The sequence below is a fragment of the Halichoeres trimaculatus genome, unplaced genomic scaffold (assembly GCF_033239565.1).
Source record: "Halichoeres trimaculatus isolate MK-OKI-2021-1 unplaced genomic scaffold, fHalTri1.1 fHalTri1_scaffold_20, whole genome shotgun sequence".
Taxonomy (NCBI): Eukaryota; Metazoa; Chordata; class Actinopteri; order Labriformes; family Labridae; genus Halichoeres; species Halichoeres trimaculatus.
Window position 1 is genome coordinate 10823514 of NW_027437198.1, and position 22130 is coordinate 10845643.

At 41.1% G+C, this 22130-nt stretch overlaps 3 protein-coding genes across 9 annotated transcripts in view; 2 read left to right on the forward strand and 1 right to left on the reverse strand.

Annotated features, from left to right (window-relative positions):
- Positions 1 to 2059: 2059 nt before the first annotated feature.
- Positions 2060 to 8342, reverse strand: jmjd6 (jumonji domain containing 6, arginine demethylase and lysine hydroxylase). 4 transcript variants are annotated; one of them, XM_074697109.1, is made up of 7 exons: positions 8271 to 8342; positions 7936 to 8079; positions 6280 to 6668; positions 4765 to 5051; positions 4085 to 4220; positions 3001 to 3139; positions 2060 to 2564 (listed from the first exon to the last, which is right to left on the reverse strand). In XM_074697109.1, exons 2-7 carry the CDS (start codon positions 8062 to 8064, stop codon positions 2433 to 2435), a joined length of 1212 nt encoding a protein of 403 aa, XP_074553210.1. In that variant the 5' UTR covers positions 8065 to 8079; positions 8271 to 8342; the 3' UTR covers positions 2060 to 2432. The 4 variants fall into 4 exon arrangements, with proteins under 4 accessions (XP_074553210.1, XP_074553209.1, XP_074553208.1 ...); XM_074697108.1 differs by having other exon boundaries at positions 7936 to 8072; positions 8171 to 8342; XM_074697107.1 differs by having other exon boundaries at positions 8171 to 8342.
- Positions 8343 to 8980: 638 nt separating this feature from the next.
- mettl23 (methyltransferase 23, arginine) lies at positions 8981 to 10679 on the forward strand. Its single transcript, XM_074697111.1, has 5 exons — positions 8981 to 9265; positions 9341 to 9445; positions 9523 to 9760; positions 9848 to 9932; positions 10175 to 10679. Exons 1-5 carry the CDS (start codon positions 9164 to 9166, stop codon positions 10338 to 10340), a joined length of 696 nt encoding a protein of 231 aa, XP_074553212.1. The 5' UTR covers positions 8981 to 9163; the 3' UTR covers positions 10341 to 10679.
- Positions 10680 to 11710: 1031 nt separating this feature from the next.
- Positions 11711 to 22130, forward strand: part of LOC141809634 (CASK interacting protein 2) — a 55951-nt gene continuing 45531 nt past the window's right edge. For all 4 annotated transcript variants that reach the window (XM_074696744.1, XM_074696745.1, XM_074696746.1 and 1 more), the window contains exons 1-2: positions 11711 to 12054; positions 14238 to 14651. In XM_074696744.1, the coding sequence (XP_074552845.1) occupies positions 14558 to 14651 (94 nt within the window). In that variant the 5' untranslated portion in view covers positions 11711 to 12054; positions 14238 to 14557. The remainder of the gene's footprint in view (positions 12055 to 14237; positions 14652 to 22130) is intronic.

Genomic DNA, 22130 nt, shown 5'->3' on the forward strand with positions numbered 1-22130 from the left:
TATGCATGGCCAATTACTACCACTACCCTTTTTACTTTTAAGCGAGTGATGTTGATTACTTCATTGCCATCACTGGAATTTTCTTTTTCAATTTAAGTAGTTATGGCTATAATATTCCAGATTTTCACATTTCCTTTTTTTAAAATATTGAAGAATAAAAAATACTTTTTATTTTGGACCAGAGTAAAAACTCAAGATCTGAATATAAACATGACACACTGAGTTAGCCTTAAAGTCAGATCAGACAAAGAAAGTTTTTAGTCATAGAAAAGATTTTATTGAGAAACAAAATGAAGAGTCTCCTCTCCTCAAATCAACATCTAACCCAGAGACGAGAAACAGCATCAGCTTCCAACCTCGTCCCGTACGTTAAGACAACGCAGGGACACCAGAGACAGAAGGCACCATGTGACCGACCTCACAGACCAACATCGTGCCTTTGATATGAGAGAACACAGAAACACAAACTCCCCTACAGACACACTAACACACATCACTGCTTTGTAGGCACTTTAGTCTAAAGCAACAGATTCACATGAACTGCACAAAATTTTGCTTTCAGCACGACTTCACAGCTGATTTGAAAGGATTGTAGATCCGGGAAAACTGCACAAACTTTGAAGCGCTGACACACAAAGAGATCAATCAGTCAGTGCTGATGATTAACAAAAACAGTTTAAAAGTGCAGATTTTTAGTTTTCTGTGTCAATAACTTCATCTCTAAGTTTTTAACTGTTGGTCAGACAAAACAAGATGGATTCTGAGACAACATTTTGCCTTCATTGGTAAAAACCGTCTGCAAACTGTTGCTCAGTTTTTCTGTTCCAGTACATTGTGCAAGTTGGAAAACAAAAGGAGCAGCACTATTTTTTTCCCGCTGTGATAAGAATATTGTTTTATTGACATTGTATTAAAGTTAAACCTTCTGCTATTGAGGCACATTTTTCAGAGTCAGAATTGTCTGAAACAGTTCAGGCATATCTGCTCTTTTAGTCTACTTAAATTCATAATTTCTTTAGAGGCTTTGCAAGCCTCTTTAGAGGCTTTCTTGTATTGTTCGACCAAACGTCCAAAACGTAGATTCAGCTAACTGTCACAGGACAAAAACAAAAAAACAAAGTCACAGTTAAAGACTTGAAGAAAGATATTTTAAGTTGAACATCTTCTGAAAATCATTTTAAAGTTTTAATAAGTGTTGTGAAAATGTTCTTATTGATTCACACGTTTCAGCAGATTAAAAATAAAGTATGTTGTTAATTTTAGTGTCAATTTGACCGAACATGAAGGATCTGTTAACCGAAGATTCATAACCTGTCTCCAAAAAGCTTAAGAAAAAAATGTGGATCAAGATACACAGTCTGAAGAATCGCAGTAGAGCCTTTTCAGCTCCTCCATCCACTTGATGGATTCAGATGAACACAGCGCCCTCTGCTGTCAGGCACCCTCACTGATCAGGGCTGTGGCACCTCAGAGCAGGTCATGTCATGTGCAGCAGAGACCAGAGACTCTTCTGTCACACACACACACCTACAGCAGACATACACTCCATAACTACACTTACAGTAAGGCAGGCTAGAAGGGACACCTTCGAATTGAGCATGAGACACAGTTAATCACAGAGGCAGAGGGAACAACCACCAGAGAGTTTATCTTAATCAAAATCTGTACCAAGACAGTCAAGGCTCTTAATTCTGGGTTAGAGGGGAATGAAATGTTAAAATCATAAGGCAAGATGCTCAACAACAGAGGACTGAGAGCCAGACGCTCCAAAAGTGAGGTTAAATGAACAGATATAAAATAAGCATCTGACAGACCTTCCTCATGTTGTGATTTTAGGATATGTTTTGGCACTATGAAATGCAAAAAGATTGCATTCTGGGACTATGAGAGAGAAATGTGAATATGATATGATTTGAATTTTAAACAAAACGTAAAAAAAATATGAAACTTGAAAATCCCAAACAAAGCCTTCTGCTGTCTCTGGATAACCTGCATTTATCTGATGATGTGATGATTTTTCTGATATTATAACTTGTTAAAGCCTGTTTTTTTTGCTGTTAAAACTCCTCTGGTGGCTGAATGTGTCCCCAACCTTCAAAAAACACTCTGATTTTCATCAAACGCACAGACTTTCACAGACCACAACGAACCCCCTCCCCTCCCCAAGTTTCTGACAGCTCATAATCTCTCTTTATGTTTCCTCACATTACACAACCCACAGAGACAAACGGAAAACGATTCATGTTGAAAGCACAGTGGTGGCAGGTCTCCAGCAGATCCTCCTCCTTTGAACACACCTCTTCTCGGAGCAGCGGCAGCCGTCTCGTCTCTGATTCAGGAACTCGGCCATCTACCTAACCTGGACTAGAAGCAGCTGTTGGTGTGTTTGTGAGTGGAGGAGTCACCCCTGGAGGCAGGACGGAGGCTGGATGTCACCGAGACGAGCTCCTCTCCTTGCTGACGCAGTCGTCCTGACCGCTTGTGTCTCCGTTCGCCATCATCCCGCAGGTCTTTCTCTTCTTCCGGCGGTGGGACATGGCGTCTCCCTCGGAGCCCGACCCGGCCTGCAGGAAATGGAGGGAGCAGACAGTCAGCCACAACATGCCATACGTGTGTTGTTTTAAAGACACAAGTCACATGTTAGCATCTGTTGGCTGAGCTAACTTTAGACTGACACATGTGAGCGTGACAAAAAGGATTTATGGGAGCGGAGACTTCAGACACAACTTATTGACACAGACACAGCTGGAAGTGGAGTCTCATTCCTTTAGGGTCACTTTAAATTTGACATGTTCCTCTTGACTAAACCTCTTCGATCATTTAAAATATCGCAGATCAATTAACAATTACTCATTGAAAAATTATGATTTTTCTGAAAAAGAAAACCAAATGTGTTTCCTCCTCAAACAATTTATAACTTAAAAAAAACACCCTTAGTGTTCAACGTTATCACTTTCATCACAGTGTGTGGTGTGTGTGTGTGTGTGTGTGAGCACATACATCAGAGTCTGAGTCAGATGAGCTGGAGGATGATGATGATGAAGAGTCACTGGAGCTGTCTGATGCGATGCCTGTGGACTCCTGCAGGTCAACTTTGTCTGCGAGTGCGGCCAGGTCGGGCCTCTCCTGCTTTAAAATCCTGACACATCACAAACACAAAAACCAGTCAGCATTAAGTCAGACAGATGGGATGTAATCTGAGAGGAGGTTAGAAAGCATTTATAATCTGCTACTGATGCAAACACTACAACAACAAAAAAGAAAAGAGGTGGTTGTTTTTTTTCATATTTGTGAAAGTTCTATCCACCTTCCAACCAACACAGGCTGTTCTAGCTTCAACTATCTGTGCACGTCACATTTTAGGAGCTGTAAAACATCCTCCTCTGTTGTCCTGACTGAATGCTTTTGTTTTTCGTCTCTTCACCCTCTAATGACCTCTGATGATCTCTTTGTAAACACTTGGATGTCAGAGACAGTTGTTTTGTTTTGGTTGGTATCTGTCACCTCCGGCTGTTTTCCTTTGCTGACCTGTCACTAATTTCTTACTTTGTCCTCTCTCCTTATGAGAGCTGTGATTGCTGTGTTTGTTGTTCCCACTTCAGTTGAAGCAGTGTCATCCAGCTCTTTTGTTGTCTCAGCTAAAAAAAAATCTGTTTCTGCACCCTTATAGTGTTTTGAATTCTTACCACAAATCAAAGTCATTAACGTTACGTTGTGTGCCTGAACAATCGATTCAATAGAAAGCATGCAGGTAAAACACAGTAAATTAAAGCAGACCAATTGTTTGAGTTCTTGAAAGTCCCACAGAGTTTAACAGTTTAACTTCCTGTTACTCTTTGTCAAAAAATGAAATTAATCAAGAATTCAAAAAAATAATCCTGTCTTATTTCGTTTCCTGACAGTGGGAGTGCTTCTGTTTGGCAGCTTTCCCTCTTTTTTTTTCTACAAACTTGTTCTGTAGTTTTACTCCACAACTGATTCCTTCTAGGTGTGAACCTACCAGGCAGTAATCCAGACTCTCGTTATGAGATGAATCTAATTATTTATATGACATCACTCAAGCATCCTTCACACTTATTCTTACCGATACCACTTCCTGGACAGTTTGGGTCGTCCACGGACGGTTTTGTGCCAAACAATGGGGAAGTTAGTCGTGCTGGCAAAGTTCTGAGTGACGGCGATTGTTGTGTCCAGGTTGAGGACCACGTGCCACCACCCACCTGCAGAGACACAGAAGAGCACTGTTTAAATCTGAGAGAAAATAATGAGACAGAGACTTATTTAATCACTGCTCTTCTTGGTTCTGGTTTATTGACGACATGATGATGTGAATTTTAAACAGCAGAGTCTGTCCCAGTGAGTCAGGTTATTTTGTAAATGCTGTAAGAACAACAACAGGAACAACCTCCTGTGGAATTCACTGCATGCTGTCTCTACAGGTCAGACAGGTGAGGTCTAATTCCTGGGTTTAATCTATCCTCCACACAGTCAGCGTCTCAGCGTTGAGTGAATTAAGGTCACAGTGGAAACCCTGAGCTGTCTGAACTGTCCACACACCCCTCAGGTCACTGCTAAGTGTGTGTGGATGTGGATGTTAAGAGACAAAAAAAAGTGAAAGAAGTGTTTTGTGCAGGACTGAATGTTTACACTAAGTTTTACTGACATAAGAATTAATTTGCTGAAAGGAAAGCTGAAAACATCTCAGCAGGAGAAGTAAACATTTTAAATCTGGTGGAGGTTAAGAAGAGACATTTCTTTACTGACCAGGCACAAACACGGTCTCCCCAGGTCCTTGAAGGATCTCCAGTGGCTTGAACTCTGGAGGCCAGTTTGGTTGCTGCGTTCTGGGGTAGATCACAGTGAACCAGGTGATAGCCTCGTCCTGCTGGTTGCCTCCATCATCTCTGGTCACCTTGATGAGCTCACGAGGAGTATTAGTGGGGAAGAGGCACCATCTCTTGTGTCCTTGAACCAGAGCATTCCAGGCACTGGTGCCCAGCGGGTCGATGTGGATGCCTGTGCCAGAGCGAGCCGGGCCCATTACAAACCACCTGAAAGGGACCAGAGGACAGACGTGTAAATGAGAGTCTTTGTTGATTAAAGTTTGTCTGATTATTTAAAGGGGACATATCATGCTTGTTTCTTCTTTTCACTATGCCAGACTAGGATGCCTGTAAAGCATTTCTGCCCTCAGTACAAGTCATTTAGTTCCTTTATTTCCCCACAATAGCGTTCTCAATATCCTCATTTTAGGCCATTCTGAACGCTCCATTTCGAGAATGACCTCCAGTAACCTTGCAACATCACAGCCCTTTGTGCTCTGATTGGTCGGTTCTATCAGAGGGGTGGAGGGGGTAGAGCCAGGGGGCGGTTTTTGCAGCATGGCAGTATTTACAAAATCGCCACATTGAATGGAGCAGACCGAGCGTGTTTGCTGTTTGCCAAAACTTCACCGTAAGGCATTGATAGCACTAATAAAATGGCAGAGTGTAGGATACGTCCTTTTGTATTGGACCCCGAGTCAGACCCGGACGGTTCTGCAGCTCAGGAGGAAGAAAATCCACCTCGACACAGATCATCTCAGGACGCTTCAGTGTGGTGAGTCAAACCGGTACTGTAACACGTGCAGTTTCTACGTGGAAATATAGGCAGACTTCACCAATAAACTATTTCTATAACAGGGCTCCATCCTGCTCCTTCACTTTTCTCTGTCTGTTTTATCCATCATGCTGAAAGTGTAGTCTAAAGATCGCCTCTACTGTCAGGTCATCACTATGTTATTACCGCAGCATTATTGTGGTCCAGGTTCACAGTGCATGCCAGAACAAGCATGCAAATATCACAGTCTCACAAGTATTACCACGTCTGCTAAAACTACAGTGTTTTAACTGCTAATACACCATGTAAAGCCGAGCTGCTCAGCAGAGCTGAGTCCCTGCATCCAGCACTCAGTCAGTCGGCTCTTGGTGGGTGTATCCCTCGGGGGGGGTTGTGTGACTAATTGACATCATAGAGGAGGAGCTGCTTTATCAGATCACTCCAATAAAAAGAAAGGATCCTCATGTCGTCATGAAGGTCGGAATCTCGCGGCCAAATGGCAATGACCTATTTTCAGAGGCATCAAATCTCATTCTAGGATATCAGAAAAAATACAATATCTCATTTTTTGAAAATTCAGGGGGTGAAAGGTCTTGTTTTCAAATTTATAATATTATATGTAAGTATTAAATCTGAGATCAGCATGATATGTCCCCTTTAACCTTTAACTTTGTTTCAAACCTGTATGGCGGTCTGCGCTTCTCTCCTGCAAACTGGAACAGGTCGTCCCTGAAGAAGACTGGCACCTGGTAGTCTTCTAGAAGCTTCCGGCGTTTGGCATGTTCACCATAGCTGCTGTCAAAGATGTAGAGTGGGCTGTCGTCCTTTGTGCCCTCCAGATACTCCACATAATATTTCATTTTCATCTTCACCGAGTATCCGTCGTTGTCCTCCCCACACTTGAATTTCTGGTTGCGGTATTTGCGTTTGAGGCGCTCCAGAGTCCATTTTTCTCGAGCAGGCCAGGTCTCTTGGCAGTTCAGCAGTACGACAGGTTTGTAGGGTCGCTCGTAGTGCTGGATAAAGTCTTCAGGGGTGATATGGAGGGTGTCAACGCGCTCAACATTGTCCTGTAATAAGGTTAATATAGACAGAGTCACATGGATATTATCCTGAGTCCTCAAGTCTAACATGAGGTCTTCTAAAAACCTTTCACTCTATTTTCTCTCTGGAGAAGTTTTTGAAAGAAGCAGTGTGTTTTTCCACAATATCTTAAACAATGTTTAACATTCAAATTTACAAAGCTCCTAGGGTTGACTTCAGAACACCAAACAGAGGCTGGGTGTGAGTATTGGAACAGCACATTCCTGTGCTGAGGAATGCAGGTCTGTTCTATGTTCTACTTCACCTTATTGATACCTCCAGGGCACACCCATAACTACCAAACTCACTGTGCCTTAAAATCTCAGACTCCTTGGTGCTCTTTATTCCTACAAAAAGCTGAATTGCTTTTCGATACTATGTAGGCAGTAAGCCTGGTTGCACAACCTATTTTTTAAGGCTTATTCAGGTTTTAATGTCTGTCTTCAAACAACAACAATGACTCTATGTCATCAAGGAAAGAGGCTTTAATCCTATACTTATCCATCATCTTTACAGGACATTAAATGTTACCCTTATCAAGAATTTCTTGGTGTTTATTTTCAGTCAAATCAAGTTTTAAGGGTTGTCTGAAGCATAAAGGTGTCTCCAATTAGATCAAAAGAGACTCCTGTGGATCAACCAGTTTTACAGTTCAATGACTTACCTGACAGGCATTGTTGGGAAAGTTTGTGCATAAGTATTTATATTAGTTGCATTACATTTTTGTATGTTGCAGTTTTCAAAAAAATGAGCCCTAACCCTTGAAACATTTTTGTTTGCAGGTAATGAGTCCAGACTTCGTGATACTTCTACTTAATTTGATACCTAATGGGTAAAATTAAACTTTTTTAGATATTAAATCATTCTAAGATGTACCCAGACTTCTTATAAACATTAGATAACATTGTATAAAACATGCAATGAGAATTTGCCTTCAGAAGGAAGACTGACTGTCGAAATTTGATATCCAGGTTAGTTTAATGTTGGAAAACTTGATTTAGTCTTCATATCTGACACTTTGCCATCATTAAAATAACTAAATATGTTCCCTCATAATTATTATAAAAACGTGTCGATTATTCTTTATTCATATATGGAAAGGTGGAATATTTTAATGAAGGAATAAAAATATAAAACTGGGATAAACATGTCACATTATTTGGCTCCTCAGTGTCTACGTGACCAGCTGCACTCCTGCCGGGAGCGGCGGATAGCTTGTGTTAGCCTAGCTTCAAATGCTATATTGACAGTTACCTTTACAGTGTTGTGTGACAGGTCGAAAGTCTCATGATAACCATGTTTTATCCAGTCTAAAGAGTCCTTCAGTTCAGGTCTGGCGCTCCGTTTCGCCTCTTTAATCCTCTTCTTACTCTTATGGTTCATTCCTCCTCCTGGAGACTTTAAAAGAGAAAACGTGTTATCTCTGCGCAGCTAGCAAAGAGCTAACCTGAAGCCGGCTAGCTGCGTGCTTCTGTTCTGACAGTCTCACCTTGTTTATTAGGTTACACAACAAGGCCACAAGTCGTACAATGTTTCAAACACGTCTTTAAATACACTCCAACAAAAATTAGAACACTTTAAAAACCTGCCTTTTCGGTACAGTGGGCTAAACAGCTAACAAGAGTAGCTTCAGGCTGACTAGAGAGGACCACAACGTTAAGCAACTGATTGACATGTGTCGCACCCGCCCCCTTTAAGGATATAAAAAACCGATTGGTCACAGCGTCCACAAAACAGCCGCTGATTGGATAGAATTTAGGCTAAGACTTCCCGCCCGGCATTTACGTGGATTCTATTGCCTGTTGCCAGTGATGAGGATTCAAGCTCTCATAAGAGAAACGGTTCTTTTGGCTCGGTCTACGAAAAAGAGCTAACTCTATCAGCTCCCAAGTGGCTCCCCAGATTTTCTTTTTGCGTAAATTAATATATTTTCAAAAAATAATGTAAAAGTGTGCACAATAAGTTACTACTCTTTCTGTAAATACATTGAATGAGTATTTTTATATGGCTTTATTTATATATTCAACATGGAAAAGAGTACTACTAATAATAAATCATAAAGTACAAAAACAATCACCCATCTAAAGAAGACAGAAAGGTAAAAACACTGATTGTATAATCAGGTAATATTTTGACCATTTTTAGAGAAACAACATAGACAAACTTAGTGAATCACACAATAAAATATAGATTAAAATGAGAAAAATAAAAAGGCAGCAAGGTGGACACCCAAACGCTGCATCGCATCTTGACAAGCGACTGTGACGGGAAAAAAAAAGAGCCAAAAGAATCGGTTCCCGTTGAGCACTTCGGAGAGTCGGCTTGAACGTTCACGACTGACACATCGCGGTCAATGCGGAAATACGAAAAAGCACGACTTCCATTGCCCTTATATCACTCCAACTGCGCAAGTTAAATGTGTTTATACCAAAGGTTCAGGGTACTAGCTGGTTTTGTAAAAAAATAATATTTACTTGCACAAATGGCACAAATAGGAGATGAAACTCTTTGCACCGCCAGCAGAGTATTCACGTTTGAGGAAAGCAACAACAAAAAGGAGTTACTTTCAGTCACCATACCCGAGGTTTGTTCAAGATTTTAAACCTAATACTACACTTCAAGCACAGCAGTGCACCTTATTGTCCATATCCCATCTCAGGTTCTTGATCCACAATATGGCATGTACGTGTGGCCTTGTGCAGTGGTGCTCGCACAGTATTTATGGAAGAAGAGAGACGAGCTGAGAAGCAAGACAATTCTGGAGGTAAGAACACGAACCACATTTAATCTGAAATTTTAGAACCTGAACTGAAACCTTGAAAAACTCCTCTGTGTCCATAGCTTGGTGCAGGTGTGAGTCTGCCAGGTGTGGTGGCTGCAAAGTGTGGAGCAAAAGTGATCCTGTCAGACAATGCTCAGACTCCTATGTGTCTGGAGAATGGCAGGCGGAGCTGTGAAGCAAACAACATCCATGATGTAGAGGTTGTGGGTCTCACCTGGGGAGAAGTGTCACCAGATCTGGTTCTGCTTCCCAAGCTGGATGTCATATTGGGGTCTGATGTTTTCTACGACCCACAAGGTTGGTGGCCGTATCAGGTTCACAGACACAACATCTGATAGCATTCTGTTTGTAAAACTTGTTGTGCTGTTTTTTTTCTTCTTCCAGATTTTGAAGATGTCCTCCTCACTGTTGCTTTTCTGTTGAGGGGAAACCCAAAAGCTCAGTTCTGGACCACATACCAAGTAAGAAGGTACAGTACAACAACAACAGTAACTACAACAACATCAACAAAAACAACAAGAAGATTACACTTCCTTTAAATTTAAATGCATTTTGAAAAGCAAGGTTATTTTATTAGTACATTTATTTAATATTAATTTAAGGTGCCCGTGTTTGATTTTAACAGCCTTAGTCCCTCTTCAGATTCTATCTTTTGGCATATAAAATACACATAGAGGTGTGTTTTGACTATTCTTGCTCTCTGGGTTTCAGTGCTGACTGGTCAATCGAAGCATTGCTCTACAAATGGAAACTGAACTGTGTTGATGTTCGGTTGGAAACTTTTGATGCTGATAAATCAGAGCTGGCCAGATCCACACTTCCTGGAAACCACAGTGTGCTCATGATGATCATCACCCTGAAGACAGAGGATGTCTGAGTGCAGCCAATCTGGTTTATAAAGAAATCTGAAGGATTCTCAACAGTGGAAAAGTATTACTCAAAAATACCTGAATATTTATTTATTTATTTTTGCTTAATATATAGAATTTTTTATTGTTGTTGTTGTCCCTATTGGATATATCTAATAAAACAAAAATATTTTGTATTTATCTATTGCTTTTGTAATTTCTTAAAAATATATATATTATTGATTTTTGTATGTTTTTTATATTTTTATATTTTGGACAGAGTTTTTGTCTTCTGATTTCAAAACAGAATTTTAGGTAGTTTTCTGTGCACGTATTTAGTTTCTGACCTGCAACACCACGCCTGGCCTGAAGATGGCATTAAAGATCTTTAAATACAGCAGGTTTCACGGATCGTGAATGTGCAGGCGAAGTAAAAGAATGATGTTTAAAAATATTTGGTTAACGTTGTAAAATATGCATAATCTTGAACAAATAAGTGGTAGAAAAAGTTTTAGTGATAAATTAGTCTTAATTGGAAGTCTTAAGTATCGGACAAAAATCCTTCGGATGCGGTGAATGTATTTTTTTTTTAAAGTTGTAAAAAATGAAAAAGAAGAAGAAGAAGAAGAGCAAAGACAAAACGGTAAAAGATGTTTAAACTGTAGCTTAACGTTCGTTAAGAGTTTCAAAATATTACCTCAAATTAAAGTTCGCTGGTTAAGTTATATAGCTTCATCAACTGTTCCCACCGCTTAGTTTGGAAGGAGGATGATTTGTGAAGTAACGACAGCGACAGCAAAACAGGAAACCTATTGGAGTTCCCTTCAGATTAAAAGCATAGCTGATATCTTAATTGGATATTTTTAGCATAATAAATGGTGTTAAAAGGCAAAGACGCAAGAACTTAAAACTTCTAATGATAGAAATGTACTGTTTTGGCAAAATCTTGTTTTTCTGGTAAACATTCTGGAGGGAAAGAAAGCTTTTCAGACCGGTTGATGTGACATTTTCAATGAATGAGGCCAAAGACCTTCATTGATAAAAAAGAAAAAGAAAAAAAAAAGAAAAAGAAAAGATAAGAGGTATGTCTCGTGCCCATGTTGGACCCCTGATACAAGCTAGGTCCACTCGAAACGTAATCACTCTTATAAAGAGGATTTATTCGCTCAAAATATCTATGAATTGTGAATTCTGACATGGATTTGGCTGAAAAAGATGGTTATGTATTAAAAAAAAACAGAGTCAAATCATTTAAACACAAATATAGGGCATTTCATCACTACATTAGCCATCACTAGCATTTGTGTCATTGGACTGATAGGATTCTAAATAATGGGTCCAGTAATGTTTTATTTTGAAGGTATTTGCCGGATGTACAGTTTACCGAGCTGTCTAACTTGACGCCTCGTCCACATTCTGGAGAGCCAAGCGGAGAGAATGTGGCATTCAGGGCGAGGAGGGAAAACCAGGAGGAACGTCAATCTATGAAGTGTAGTAAAAAGTACCAAAGTCCTATTAACACTCGCGTTTTCATGGGAATACTTCGCAGGGATTACAGTAAAGTGTGTATTTTTGGAAGCGAAAACTCCAGGATTAAAACAACTCAAAGAAGGACCTTGACTTTTCCGGAATATCATTTAAGGAATACTCTGTCCCCTCCACACGGAGTTTTCCTACAAACTGCCACCGTGTTCCCTTCATTTAGGGGTTTAGGGAGTTTCTGGCATACTTGGAGAGCTAAAGGTAAGTATTTCTATTAGTTAACATCTCATTTTAAAACTATCTTAACAAGAGCATTAACTATCACGGTACAAAGGTCGGCGGTTGTGGAGGTGACGGTGTGTTTACATGCCAGACTCCTGCCGCGATATGCCACTTTCTCCGGTGCGGCCAGAGGGTCGGGGTGGAAAAACCTCACACCCCCACAAACTGGAGCAGAAAAACATTAAAATGACTTTATATTCTATCAATTATAGCTTTTCTGCGACTTAAGAGACCTATATCCACTTCGGCGTGGGTTAGAGACTTGTATTTTAGACAAGTTGAATAGTAAACTCTTCCAGCAGAGCTTAAAACCAACGTGTGTACTAAGAGCTCTTATGTTCAATATGTACTTTATAAGGCTTTAACTGCTCCCGAATTGGAGATAAGATACTAGAAATTCATATAAAGCCTTGTATTAAATTCCTTGTCATTTATGTGGTAACAAAGCAAATAGAAATACAATCAAAATTGTAAATGGATTCCTCGATATTATTGAGAAATTGTGCATTAATGGTAAAAGGGAGCTTTTTAAAGGTGATTAGGAACTGTTTTTTCAGACTTTTCTTCTTTTCTGGTGAACAGCTTCACAGCAGAGAGACAACAACAGTGGATGCAAGGGTGGTAAACCACTTCATCATGGACTGCCATAACTTTACTTCAAAGCAATAACTGTCAAGTGACTCTTGTTTGTCAGCCATAAACTGACTTATTCATGTCCACTTGGGACCACTTCACTGAGCCTTGGAGTCCCTGCTGTGTCAGAGTGAAAATGTAAGAGTTATTGTTCCTCTTGTCATGAATGCAGTGAGGATACAAAATGCCCTGAGGGAGGTGGAAGAAAGAAGGGGACGTGATCGGTGTAAATGGGACTGACAGCTCTGCTTAGGCCCTGTGCTCCTCTCTGCCTGCATGCTTATGTAATGTTCAACACCAGGAGAGCGGTGCAGAGCTCGCTGCAAGGCCAGACCTCTCTCTGGACTCAGATCCAGCTGCAAAAGTCTTGTTTTTCTACTGTTTTCAGGGACAGTTCCTGCAGGGGTGATCAGGTTTTCATGCAAAAGGTCCAGACTGTCTGGACACTGGAGCAGAGACGATGCCTCGAGACTTAACCTCTCTCTGGTATCTGTGAGCTGAGTCTGGCCACTGGTCTGGAAGAGTTTAAGTAGCTGCTCTAAAGTTGAAATAAAGTCCATAGTGAGCGCAGACTCTGTCACAGAGCCCTGAGGGAAGCAGCAGAGCTACACCAGTCCGCTTTAAGTCTCACAGACTGACTTTTATCATGTTTGGTTCAACAAAACTCATGGAGTTTGGTGCAAAACTGTCTCCAACACATGGCGCTGTTAGTGAGGACTCTGGGTGTCCCGTCAGTGTTTACACAGCAGAGGAAACCCGCAAGTGGATCCCTCATGAGCTGTTAGTGTTTGAAGGGCTGGTGAGCTGTAATTAAAGTGACCTCTGAGCTCGCAGCAGGTTTACACACGGTCTCTGTGGTCACACTGCCCTCCACTCACCTGTGAGAGGTAACAGGTGTGTTTACAGGCCTGTTCACACCGAAGCGTTTGCTTTTAAGACCTTACATCAGAGGGAATACAACCCACAGGGACATTTATCAGAGCAGAGACGATTTAATGAGTGTTTTTGATTGTTTGTCATTTTAACTTTAGTAATTTAAAGCAGCGATAACTGGAAAAAAAAGGTTCATCACTGCAGTAACCCTTTCTGTGATCTCAATGGTTGAAACAATTTTAGTGCACCATACATTTTTCCTTGAGGGGAACATTGCCACCTAACTTAAAGCTGCTGGCTGACTTGTTTTGCTGGAACTTGTACCCACAAATTATTCAAACCTTGACATATTTATAAAAAAAAGGCCAACTTTTCACAATAAAAGCATTAACTTTTAATTGGATTCAGGACTTTAAAAGGATCAGGCTCTAATGAGTGGATTCAAAGAGGGTTTAAGGCTGATTAAATGTGATTGAACTCAGACCCTTGCTGCATGTTTTGGCTCCATGCTGAGTCTGTTTCTGTTTAATTGGAATTTATCTGCGGCTCTGAGCAGTCCCTCTATCATGTCCAACACCTTCAGTTTCCTCTCAGCAGAGGGAAAAGCTTCTGTTCCCTAAAAGACCATCTGATCTGTTTTTCTCGTTTCTTTCCAGCTCTGACCGCATCAGCTCCCCCCGACTCCTCAAACAGTAGCTCCACTAGACTCCTGACGCTGGAAATATCGTCTCTCCTTAAATAAAGTCTGAGAAACCTGAGCAGGAAATTAATAAGCGCAGCAGGTTTTCCATCTGGGGAAACTTCAGAGGGTGTGTGGCTGTTTCCTGGCTGTCAGCTGAGCGTCAGAAACAGGAAGACAGGGAGTCTCACCTGGGGCGGGTCCATGTCTCCGATGCTCAGCATGCGGAGGCTCTGACTCAGGACGCAGCAGCGGGAATTTAAATAAAGCTGGTTGGAACGTGAGGAGGGCGCGAGCATGGGGAAGGAGCAGGACCTGCTGCAGGCGGTGAAGAACGGAGACCTGATGTCCACTCAGAAGCTGCTGTCCAAACTCAAAAACAACAGAAACAGTGAGTACTCACCTTACAGGGACTTTTATTCTGAAATATCAGTCTGCTCATGCAGTGACAGCAGAATAATGCAAAATATACTTTCATGCAACAAGTTATGGTCCTTAAGGCTGGGATGATATGCTAGCCTTGTGATTTGATTCTGTTAAGATTTGGGGTGGTGATTCAATTTAAATTGCTGTTCTTTGATTTTTGCGGCTTTTGCAATTTTTAGTTTGCTTTTCTAACACCAGACTATGTGAAAAAGTTAAATGATGGTGATAATCTCTACAGACTGTATCAGGAGCCATGTTTTCCCATAAAATGCACATCACACCAGTCAGAGAGAAACATTTCACCCTCTGCTGGAGAAAAGTAATAACTTTTTTTCCAATCCAGTTTATGAACAAAGACTGAAATGAAGAATTTGAATTTGAAAATAAAATGGATTTTTTGACAAAGAACCCGGATTTCTATATTGTCAAACAAAAAATCCTGATATGTTGATTTTTTCCCACTCCTAATGGTCCTTATTCTACAATAGGAGCATCTGCATCAGCCCTGTGATTGGCTACCCCTGTAATACAATCTACATGTTAATACAGGAACTGTAAACAAAGAAACATCCCAAATGACATCAGGGACCATTTTTTTTTGCATGATTAATACTTTCAGCTGCTTGATTGTGGAATATTTTGCCCATTATACTTTCAAACTTTTTACCCCAAGTGGAGTAAAGAGTGACTTTTACCTACGTAGAGGACCTGAGTGATTTAAGAAGGTAGGGCTGCTTGACTTAAAGTAACTGCTGGACGTTCAGACTAAATGTGTGCAGACTTTCAAACCTCTACGTCATCTAATGCTGCGCCCCATTTGTACTTGGAACTGAGAAGCCGTGAGTGGAAATGATTTATCTCCGAGTTCAGCGTTGCAGTTGCCAAGTTGGAAAAACCTGCCTTAACAGCAGCAATTCTGTATTTAAACATCGAATAATACTATATAGACGGCTGATTTATTGTGACCAACACTCGTCAGAAACTCTAAAATGTTAAGAAAATAACAGGAGTTTAATTACTGTTTACTCCTGAACTCGTAATTTCCTCCTGGGAACTCAGGAGTGGTGTGGGTGCTCCGATTTACAAGTCGGAAATCCCGACCTCGGGGGCGTCCCAACTCTAAAATTCCAACTTCTGAGTATAAATGGAATGTGGCACAAGGATCTCCTAACAGGGGCTTCTCTCTAATACTAAGGTCTGACCTTGCTTCCCCTTACAGAGGGCTGGCCAATCAGAGGGTAGAGGGTTTGAGGAGTGGAGTGCCTTAAAGAGACAGCAGCTAAAACAAAGTGTGTCAGATTGAAGCTGAACTAATGGTTTTCTAATACACCTTCCAGAGAAAAACAGAAATGTATTTGAGCTGTAAATCATTCAAAGCTACTACAGGGGCACAAGAGGGACAAAATAAAGACTAAGTAAAGCACAATACCCCTCTTTAATGTAGAACTTGACAGGATGCTAGTTCGTACGACCTGAGAGCACAGCCCCTTCAGATTTACAGCAGATGATCTGAGGGTACCTCACAGCTGTTCATGTGACAGACTTGACTTCACATCCTTTGCTCCATCTGATTGGTCAGAAGTTTCCATACTGAGTGGATCATCAGCAGTTGCTTTGATATTTCTGTTGACTTCAAGAAGACTGTTTCAGCTGAATTAGTGAATAAGATGTGGTTTTAAGTCATTGTTGTATCTAACTGGTGTATGCCGCAGTTTCCTGTCCTGAAAACTTCCATCAGTTGTCATCTCTTTGGCGTCGTCATTTTTTTCTGACTGTTTTGCTAATTTTTTCTCCTGAAAGCACAAAAACAAACTCAGAGTCGAAGCTGCGGGATGCTTCTTCTATATTTTTTGGATCCGCTCTTATTTTGGGTTGGTTTTCTCTGCAGACTGAGGTTACAGGCAGCAGCTCCGTTTTTTTTCCCCTTGATCTCCTGCAGGTTTCCTCCTCAGAGGCTGTGGAGGCGTTGACTTGCTCAAACAAGCTTTTGGCTGAGTTTTGTCTCCTGAAGCCGTCACTCGTCCTTGAACTGTAAACTTGATGCAAGTGATTCTCTAAAAGCCAGTTTAGACGAGAAGAGGCAGATTTTCTGTCTGTTTGCTGCCGGTTTGAGTCCTCTGGAGCTCACGCATTTCACACCACGATGTGACCGTGGTGAGGCTCATGTGGGGAACACTCTGACCTTTCTCTCTTTGACGGACGTTGTCGCCTCTCTGCCTGGAAAAAGGGCCCCCTCAGAGGCCCCAGGAGGGCAGCAGGAGGTCAGTTTGTATCAGGCAGATAACCTCTCACCTGTCACACGACCGTCCAAACATAACATCCAGTGTGATCAGTGACCTCTGACCTCTGTGAAGGAGGGTGAAGAGTTGGACTGTATACCAAACATGGACAGGATGTGGAGGCGGTGCTGTGACATTGACGGGAAAGACAGACTTTTACACACCCAGTAATGTTCTTTTTTTCTGCATGAAGTCTGCAGATTTGCTTTAAATGCGTGAATCATAATGCTCAGGCTTTAGTGTTGACATCTGAAAAACAAGCTGAGGGTTTGCAGCAGCCTGAACGCAGGCTTAGGAGTGGGTGTGACAAAGTTTTAAGAGTATGAGGTCCCATGATTCTTATGAAACAGTTTCAACATCTCAGCGTCAGAGCAGCACACAGTGATGTAGGAAGAGGAGCGTGCTCAGAAACCCAGCAGGACGATGAGGGAATGTGAAACAGAAGTTTAATTTTGCATTACCTGAACGCAACTTCATCCCAACATCAGCAGCAGGTGTAGAGAGGAGGATGTAGATCAGGGTGTAGATCTCTCCCCGGCCAGCTGACGGGCCTGTCCCGCTCCCTCAGGGACTTCCTGCAGACTATCACATGACCCTGAGCCATTGTTCTCCACCTCAACACGCCTGATCCATCACCTCAAACGTGACAGAGACTTTCTACTATTGTTACAGCCGGCTCTTTGAACCATCAGGTCTCTGCTGAGTGTTTCAGTTCTGAGGATGCAGATATGTTTTAAGACACCTTCATGTTAATAACCAAACAAAATAATGTTTATCACCTTTTTTTCCACATTAAGGACATTTTATGTGTTTTTAAAGGACACATTTGACATCTGGTGCTTTAGTGTCGCCCCCAACTGCTATCACCCAAATCACAAGGAGCTCCCAGATGGTGCCCAGCCAGGATTAAAAGGATTTATAGTATTTGGGAGGGGTGGTGGTGGTGTTGGTGGTGTGTGTGTGTGTGTGTGTGTGTGGTGGTGGTGGAGGGGGGCTGGTCTGTCCCAGAGCTGTGGCATCTCATTCTCATAGCTCTGCTGTTTACAGTCGGTACACTGTGACCGCTCTGCTCTGTTGAATTAGGACTTAATGGTCTAATCTCATAACCTCAATTTAGGTCTGAAGCATTCTTTGACAAGCGAGGTGAACGATGCGCAGGCTGTTTTTGGAACTAAGAACAGTTACAAAAGGATCAAATCAGTCTGTGAGAGCTGCACCAGTTTTCTGGAAGGCGCCTTCACCACAGAACAAAAAATAACATGTAAAGTATTTTTATTCCATTCTTTTACTGTAATTCAGAGTCTTTACATCTTATTCCTAAGTGTTTTTACAATACAGTAATGCATCCAAGAAAACAAGGCTGATTATTTTTCTATACTGGATTATTGAGGGCTTTCACACTGGCATGGTTCTGGTTCTGGAACTGGTTCCGTTCTGGGTTGTCAGAACATTGGTGCTTTCTAGCAAACTGGCTCACGTTCATCAGCCCGGTGTGAGCATAACAAAAGTAAGAGCAAGTTACCTCGACTTCCTGCTCATTTTATTAACTCAGGATATGACATGCCTACTGATGATATCATGGTTCAGGATAGAGGTGTGAAAACTATATTGATACGGCAATACATCTTGATACTTTGATCACAGATACAATATCCTTTATATTTTTTTCTTTGTAAAAATAAAAATTTATATGTTAGCAAGTTGACAGTAAAATTCGACTTCCGCACTGCCACTGTAGTAGATTGCACCAAAGAGCTACTACCCTCTGTGTAGCCAATACATTGTATGATATATATATCATCTCGAAGTATATTCAAAATATTTCATTTTTAAACTTGATAATGTGGGTTTTTGTTTTACTGAGCAAAGCAGTGTGCTAAAGACATCAGTTTTTTCCCTGGTTATTTGAATTTTGAGTAATAGTTTGATTTATTATTTATTTTTTTCTTAGTTTTCTGTTTAGAATTTCCCTCCAAAAAAAGAAAAAGTATTTTCCATTCTAAAATATTCTATTAAAGTGTATCACAATATTGTGATACATCGTGATACTATCGTAACGTGATGCGTATCGAGAAGTTCTGGTCAGTACCCCCCCTAGTTCTCGAGCTGGTTCCCAAACCAAAATATTGGTTTGGGAACCAGGACCAGCACAGAGCAGTGCTGGTGTGAAAGCCCTCACAGATGCCTGTATCAACTACAACAGGGAGGATGTCACTTACAAAAGTTGCATTGGATAATTCATACAGTTGATCATTTAAAGGAAGCAGAATGAGATGTGTGCTTTGAAACACTACTTACACACCTACATGAAAAAATCAGCAAAGTAAAAAACAAACCTTTAGTGCAGGTCCCAGCACAAAGACTTCCTCAGTATGGGCTGAGTTTTGTCTTAGCGCTCTCCTCTTTAAAGAGTTTTACTTCTGGAACACTGCTGCACTCGTCAGTGTCACCTCTTAATCTTTGACCAATCAGAATCTAGCATCTTGCGATACGATACCGATACTGCAGCATTGAGTATTGACTGATACTGATATTAATATGATACAATATCAGCATTAAACATGCATACTTTTATTACTTATTTTGTAGTATGTCTGTCATGTTAAAAAAGGCTTGATTAAGTGATATTATTCAAACAAAGAACAGTAGTCAGCAACAGTAGGTATGAGGAAAAACTTACCCATTTATTATTAACCAATGGGTAACAGAAGCTGCTTATATCGGAGATTTTAGATGCATTCTGATACGATATCGATACTTGTTTTTTTGCTGATATCGAACCGGACTGGGACACCTCTAGCTTCTGATCATGATTTCTATTCATAGTTTTCACAGCTTCTTGTTGAAATGTTGTTGAATAAAGTAAATTTGAGGCATGTAGATGTAACACAGACTTTAAACGGAGGTAACAGGAAACCAAAAAGCCTTGGGACAACGTTGAAACAGACACTGAAGTTATTAGTGCTGCCAAATTGACACCTTAGTGGACACGGCCTCTTCAACATACTCCTCTGCCACAGGGGGCGCCAAAATCAACACACAGGAGCTTTAATATGTATTAAACTGCATATGGCTGAAATTGAAAATCTGAAATAAATATAAAGACAGAAAGACAAATGACAATAGTTTCTTCAGTTTGAATAGAGTCCTCCTGCGGTCCGTTGGGAGCTCAAGTCTGAAGAAAATACAAACCTGCTTCACCAAAGTTATCAGATCTGTTGAAGATTGTATATTTTAGAGGGGAAATCTTGTTTCTTTATAGAAAAAGTTTCTGTTTCTTGCACAAGAATTTCAAATACATGTTTTTTTACAGCATTTGAAACAAGCAAAATGCCATAAAATGCCCTAAAAGTAAAAGCATGGACTCTAAATTTAAAGAAAAGAGTGTTTGACTCAACTTCACCCAGAGCTTTGTCCTCTTCAGCAGAACAAGAATTTAATGATATATTAAATTAATGTGCTCTTATGAGCAGTTTATAAGGCCACAGATCTTTATTTAAAAAATCAAATAAATTTCCACAGCTTAATCCAGAAATGTTTAGTTGTAGTTGTAATCTGATGTCTCGGTAAAAGGAGAAAAATTGAGTTATTTTGCATTTAAACCTCAAACAAAGGGAGATAACAGCTTTTTTGGCCTCTAACATCTCCATCTGTCTTCTTTAACAAAAGTGTGCTGCAGGAGGTGTTATTATTGACCCGGAGGAGTGATGTTTGCTGCTGAAGCTCATCAGTGTCCCATTATTGGAGCCTCGTAAACCTGTCGTCTCTCTATGAAAAGCTGGCCGTTGAGAACGAAACAAAACGGCGAGCAGCATGTCGGAGGGTGGAGGGGGTGAGAGGTGGGGAGACTACCACCCACTCTGGATGTCTGCCGTCTCCGCTCTCAGACCCAATCTCTGCCATGTTTTATTCATGAGTTTGGGTTCAAACTCGACTCAGCCAATCACGCCCCACAAAATCCTCCCTTTGCGGAGCGCCGCTGGCAGAGCTGCTGTCTTATTCGGGACGGTTTCACGCTGCAGATCCTCACAGTTTGGCCTTTGAAGTCCTGTTCACCTCAGAAAAACTTCCCTGCTTCGCTGGATTGTCTTGTTTGATCTCAATAACTTTAAAGTCAGAATGAAACCTGTCGTCTTTCGGATGAGACTTAAAATGCAGAGAGAGGCAGCGGCTGCTTGAGTGGAAGTTTTAGTAAATAGTACAGGTAACTTGTCAAGGTCGCTTTAATATTTGATGCAGAAATAAAGACGTGTTGGATTATGAGACTCAATGTGAGGGAAGCAGCTCACAACTGCCTTCCTGTTAGGTGAATCTCTTTGGATGGTCAGCAAGACTTAAGAGACCCCAATCCTGGAAACTTTCAATGGCCTGTTTGAAGTATTGTCCCACTTTTTGTCATTAAAAGAATTGATCCAGAAAGCTACAGCCTTATGAAAGTAAGGTCAGCCCTCAAAATGGATATCTTTGTTGTAAAAATGAACTTTAGCGGCTCTTCTTCATGCAGCGACCTCCTGCTGCTGCAGCCTCTGACAGCCCCTGAATATTAACGTAGTTCACTGCTGAAGAAAAGTGTCTCACTGTCTTTATTCCTCTTCTTTACTGAAGGACAAAAATGCCTCAGTGAGATTTTCAGACAGTGAGGTGTGAATTTTTACCTTAAGATGCTTAATGATTACCAGCCTGGATTTGCAAACCTGTCCCCCCCAGAAAAGTCATTTACAGCAGCGTTCCTCGCTTGCTGTCATATTCTGGTTTTCCTGCTGACAAAAGGGGAAAATTGGAGTCACTTGACATGCCTGGATGTAATTGGAACACACTGAGGCTTTCACACCCTCACTCCTCCAGTTAGACTCTGCAGAAACAGGAGTTTTCTTTTACATAACTCCTCTCAGAGAAGAAGGTCGGTGTGTTCAGCCAATCACTTCTCTCCATCCGAGAGTGTTGGAGGAGTTCAGTGGGACTCTGCTTGCTCCACTTTTACCTCTCATCTCCAAACATAAAACTATAAACCGGCTGCGTAATGAGGAGGGAAGTTTCCACTCCCCTCCAGACGGCCCAGATTTGAGCGAATGTGTTAAAACCTTTCAGACGGTCTGTGAAATTCTGCCTCTGCGTTTGAGCTGATAGAGTTTGCCTGTCAGCTCTGCTGTTGGTGTGTTAAATGT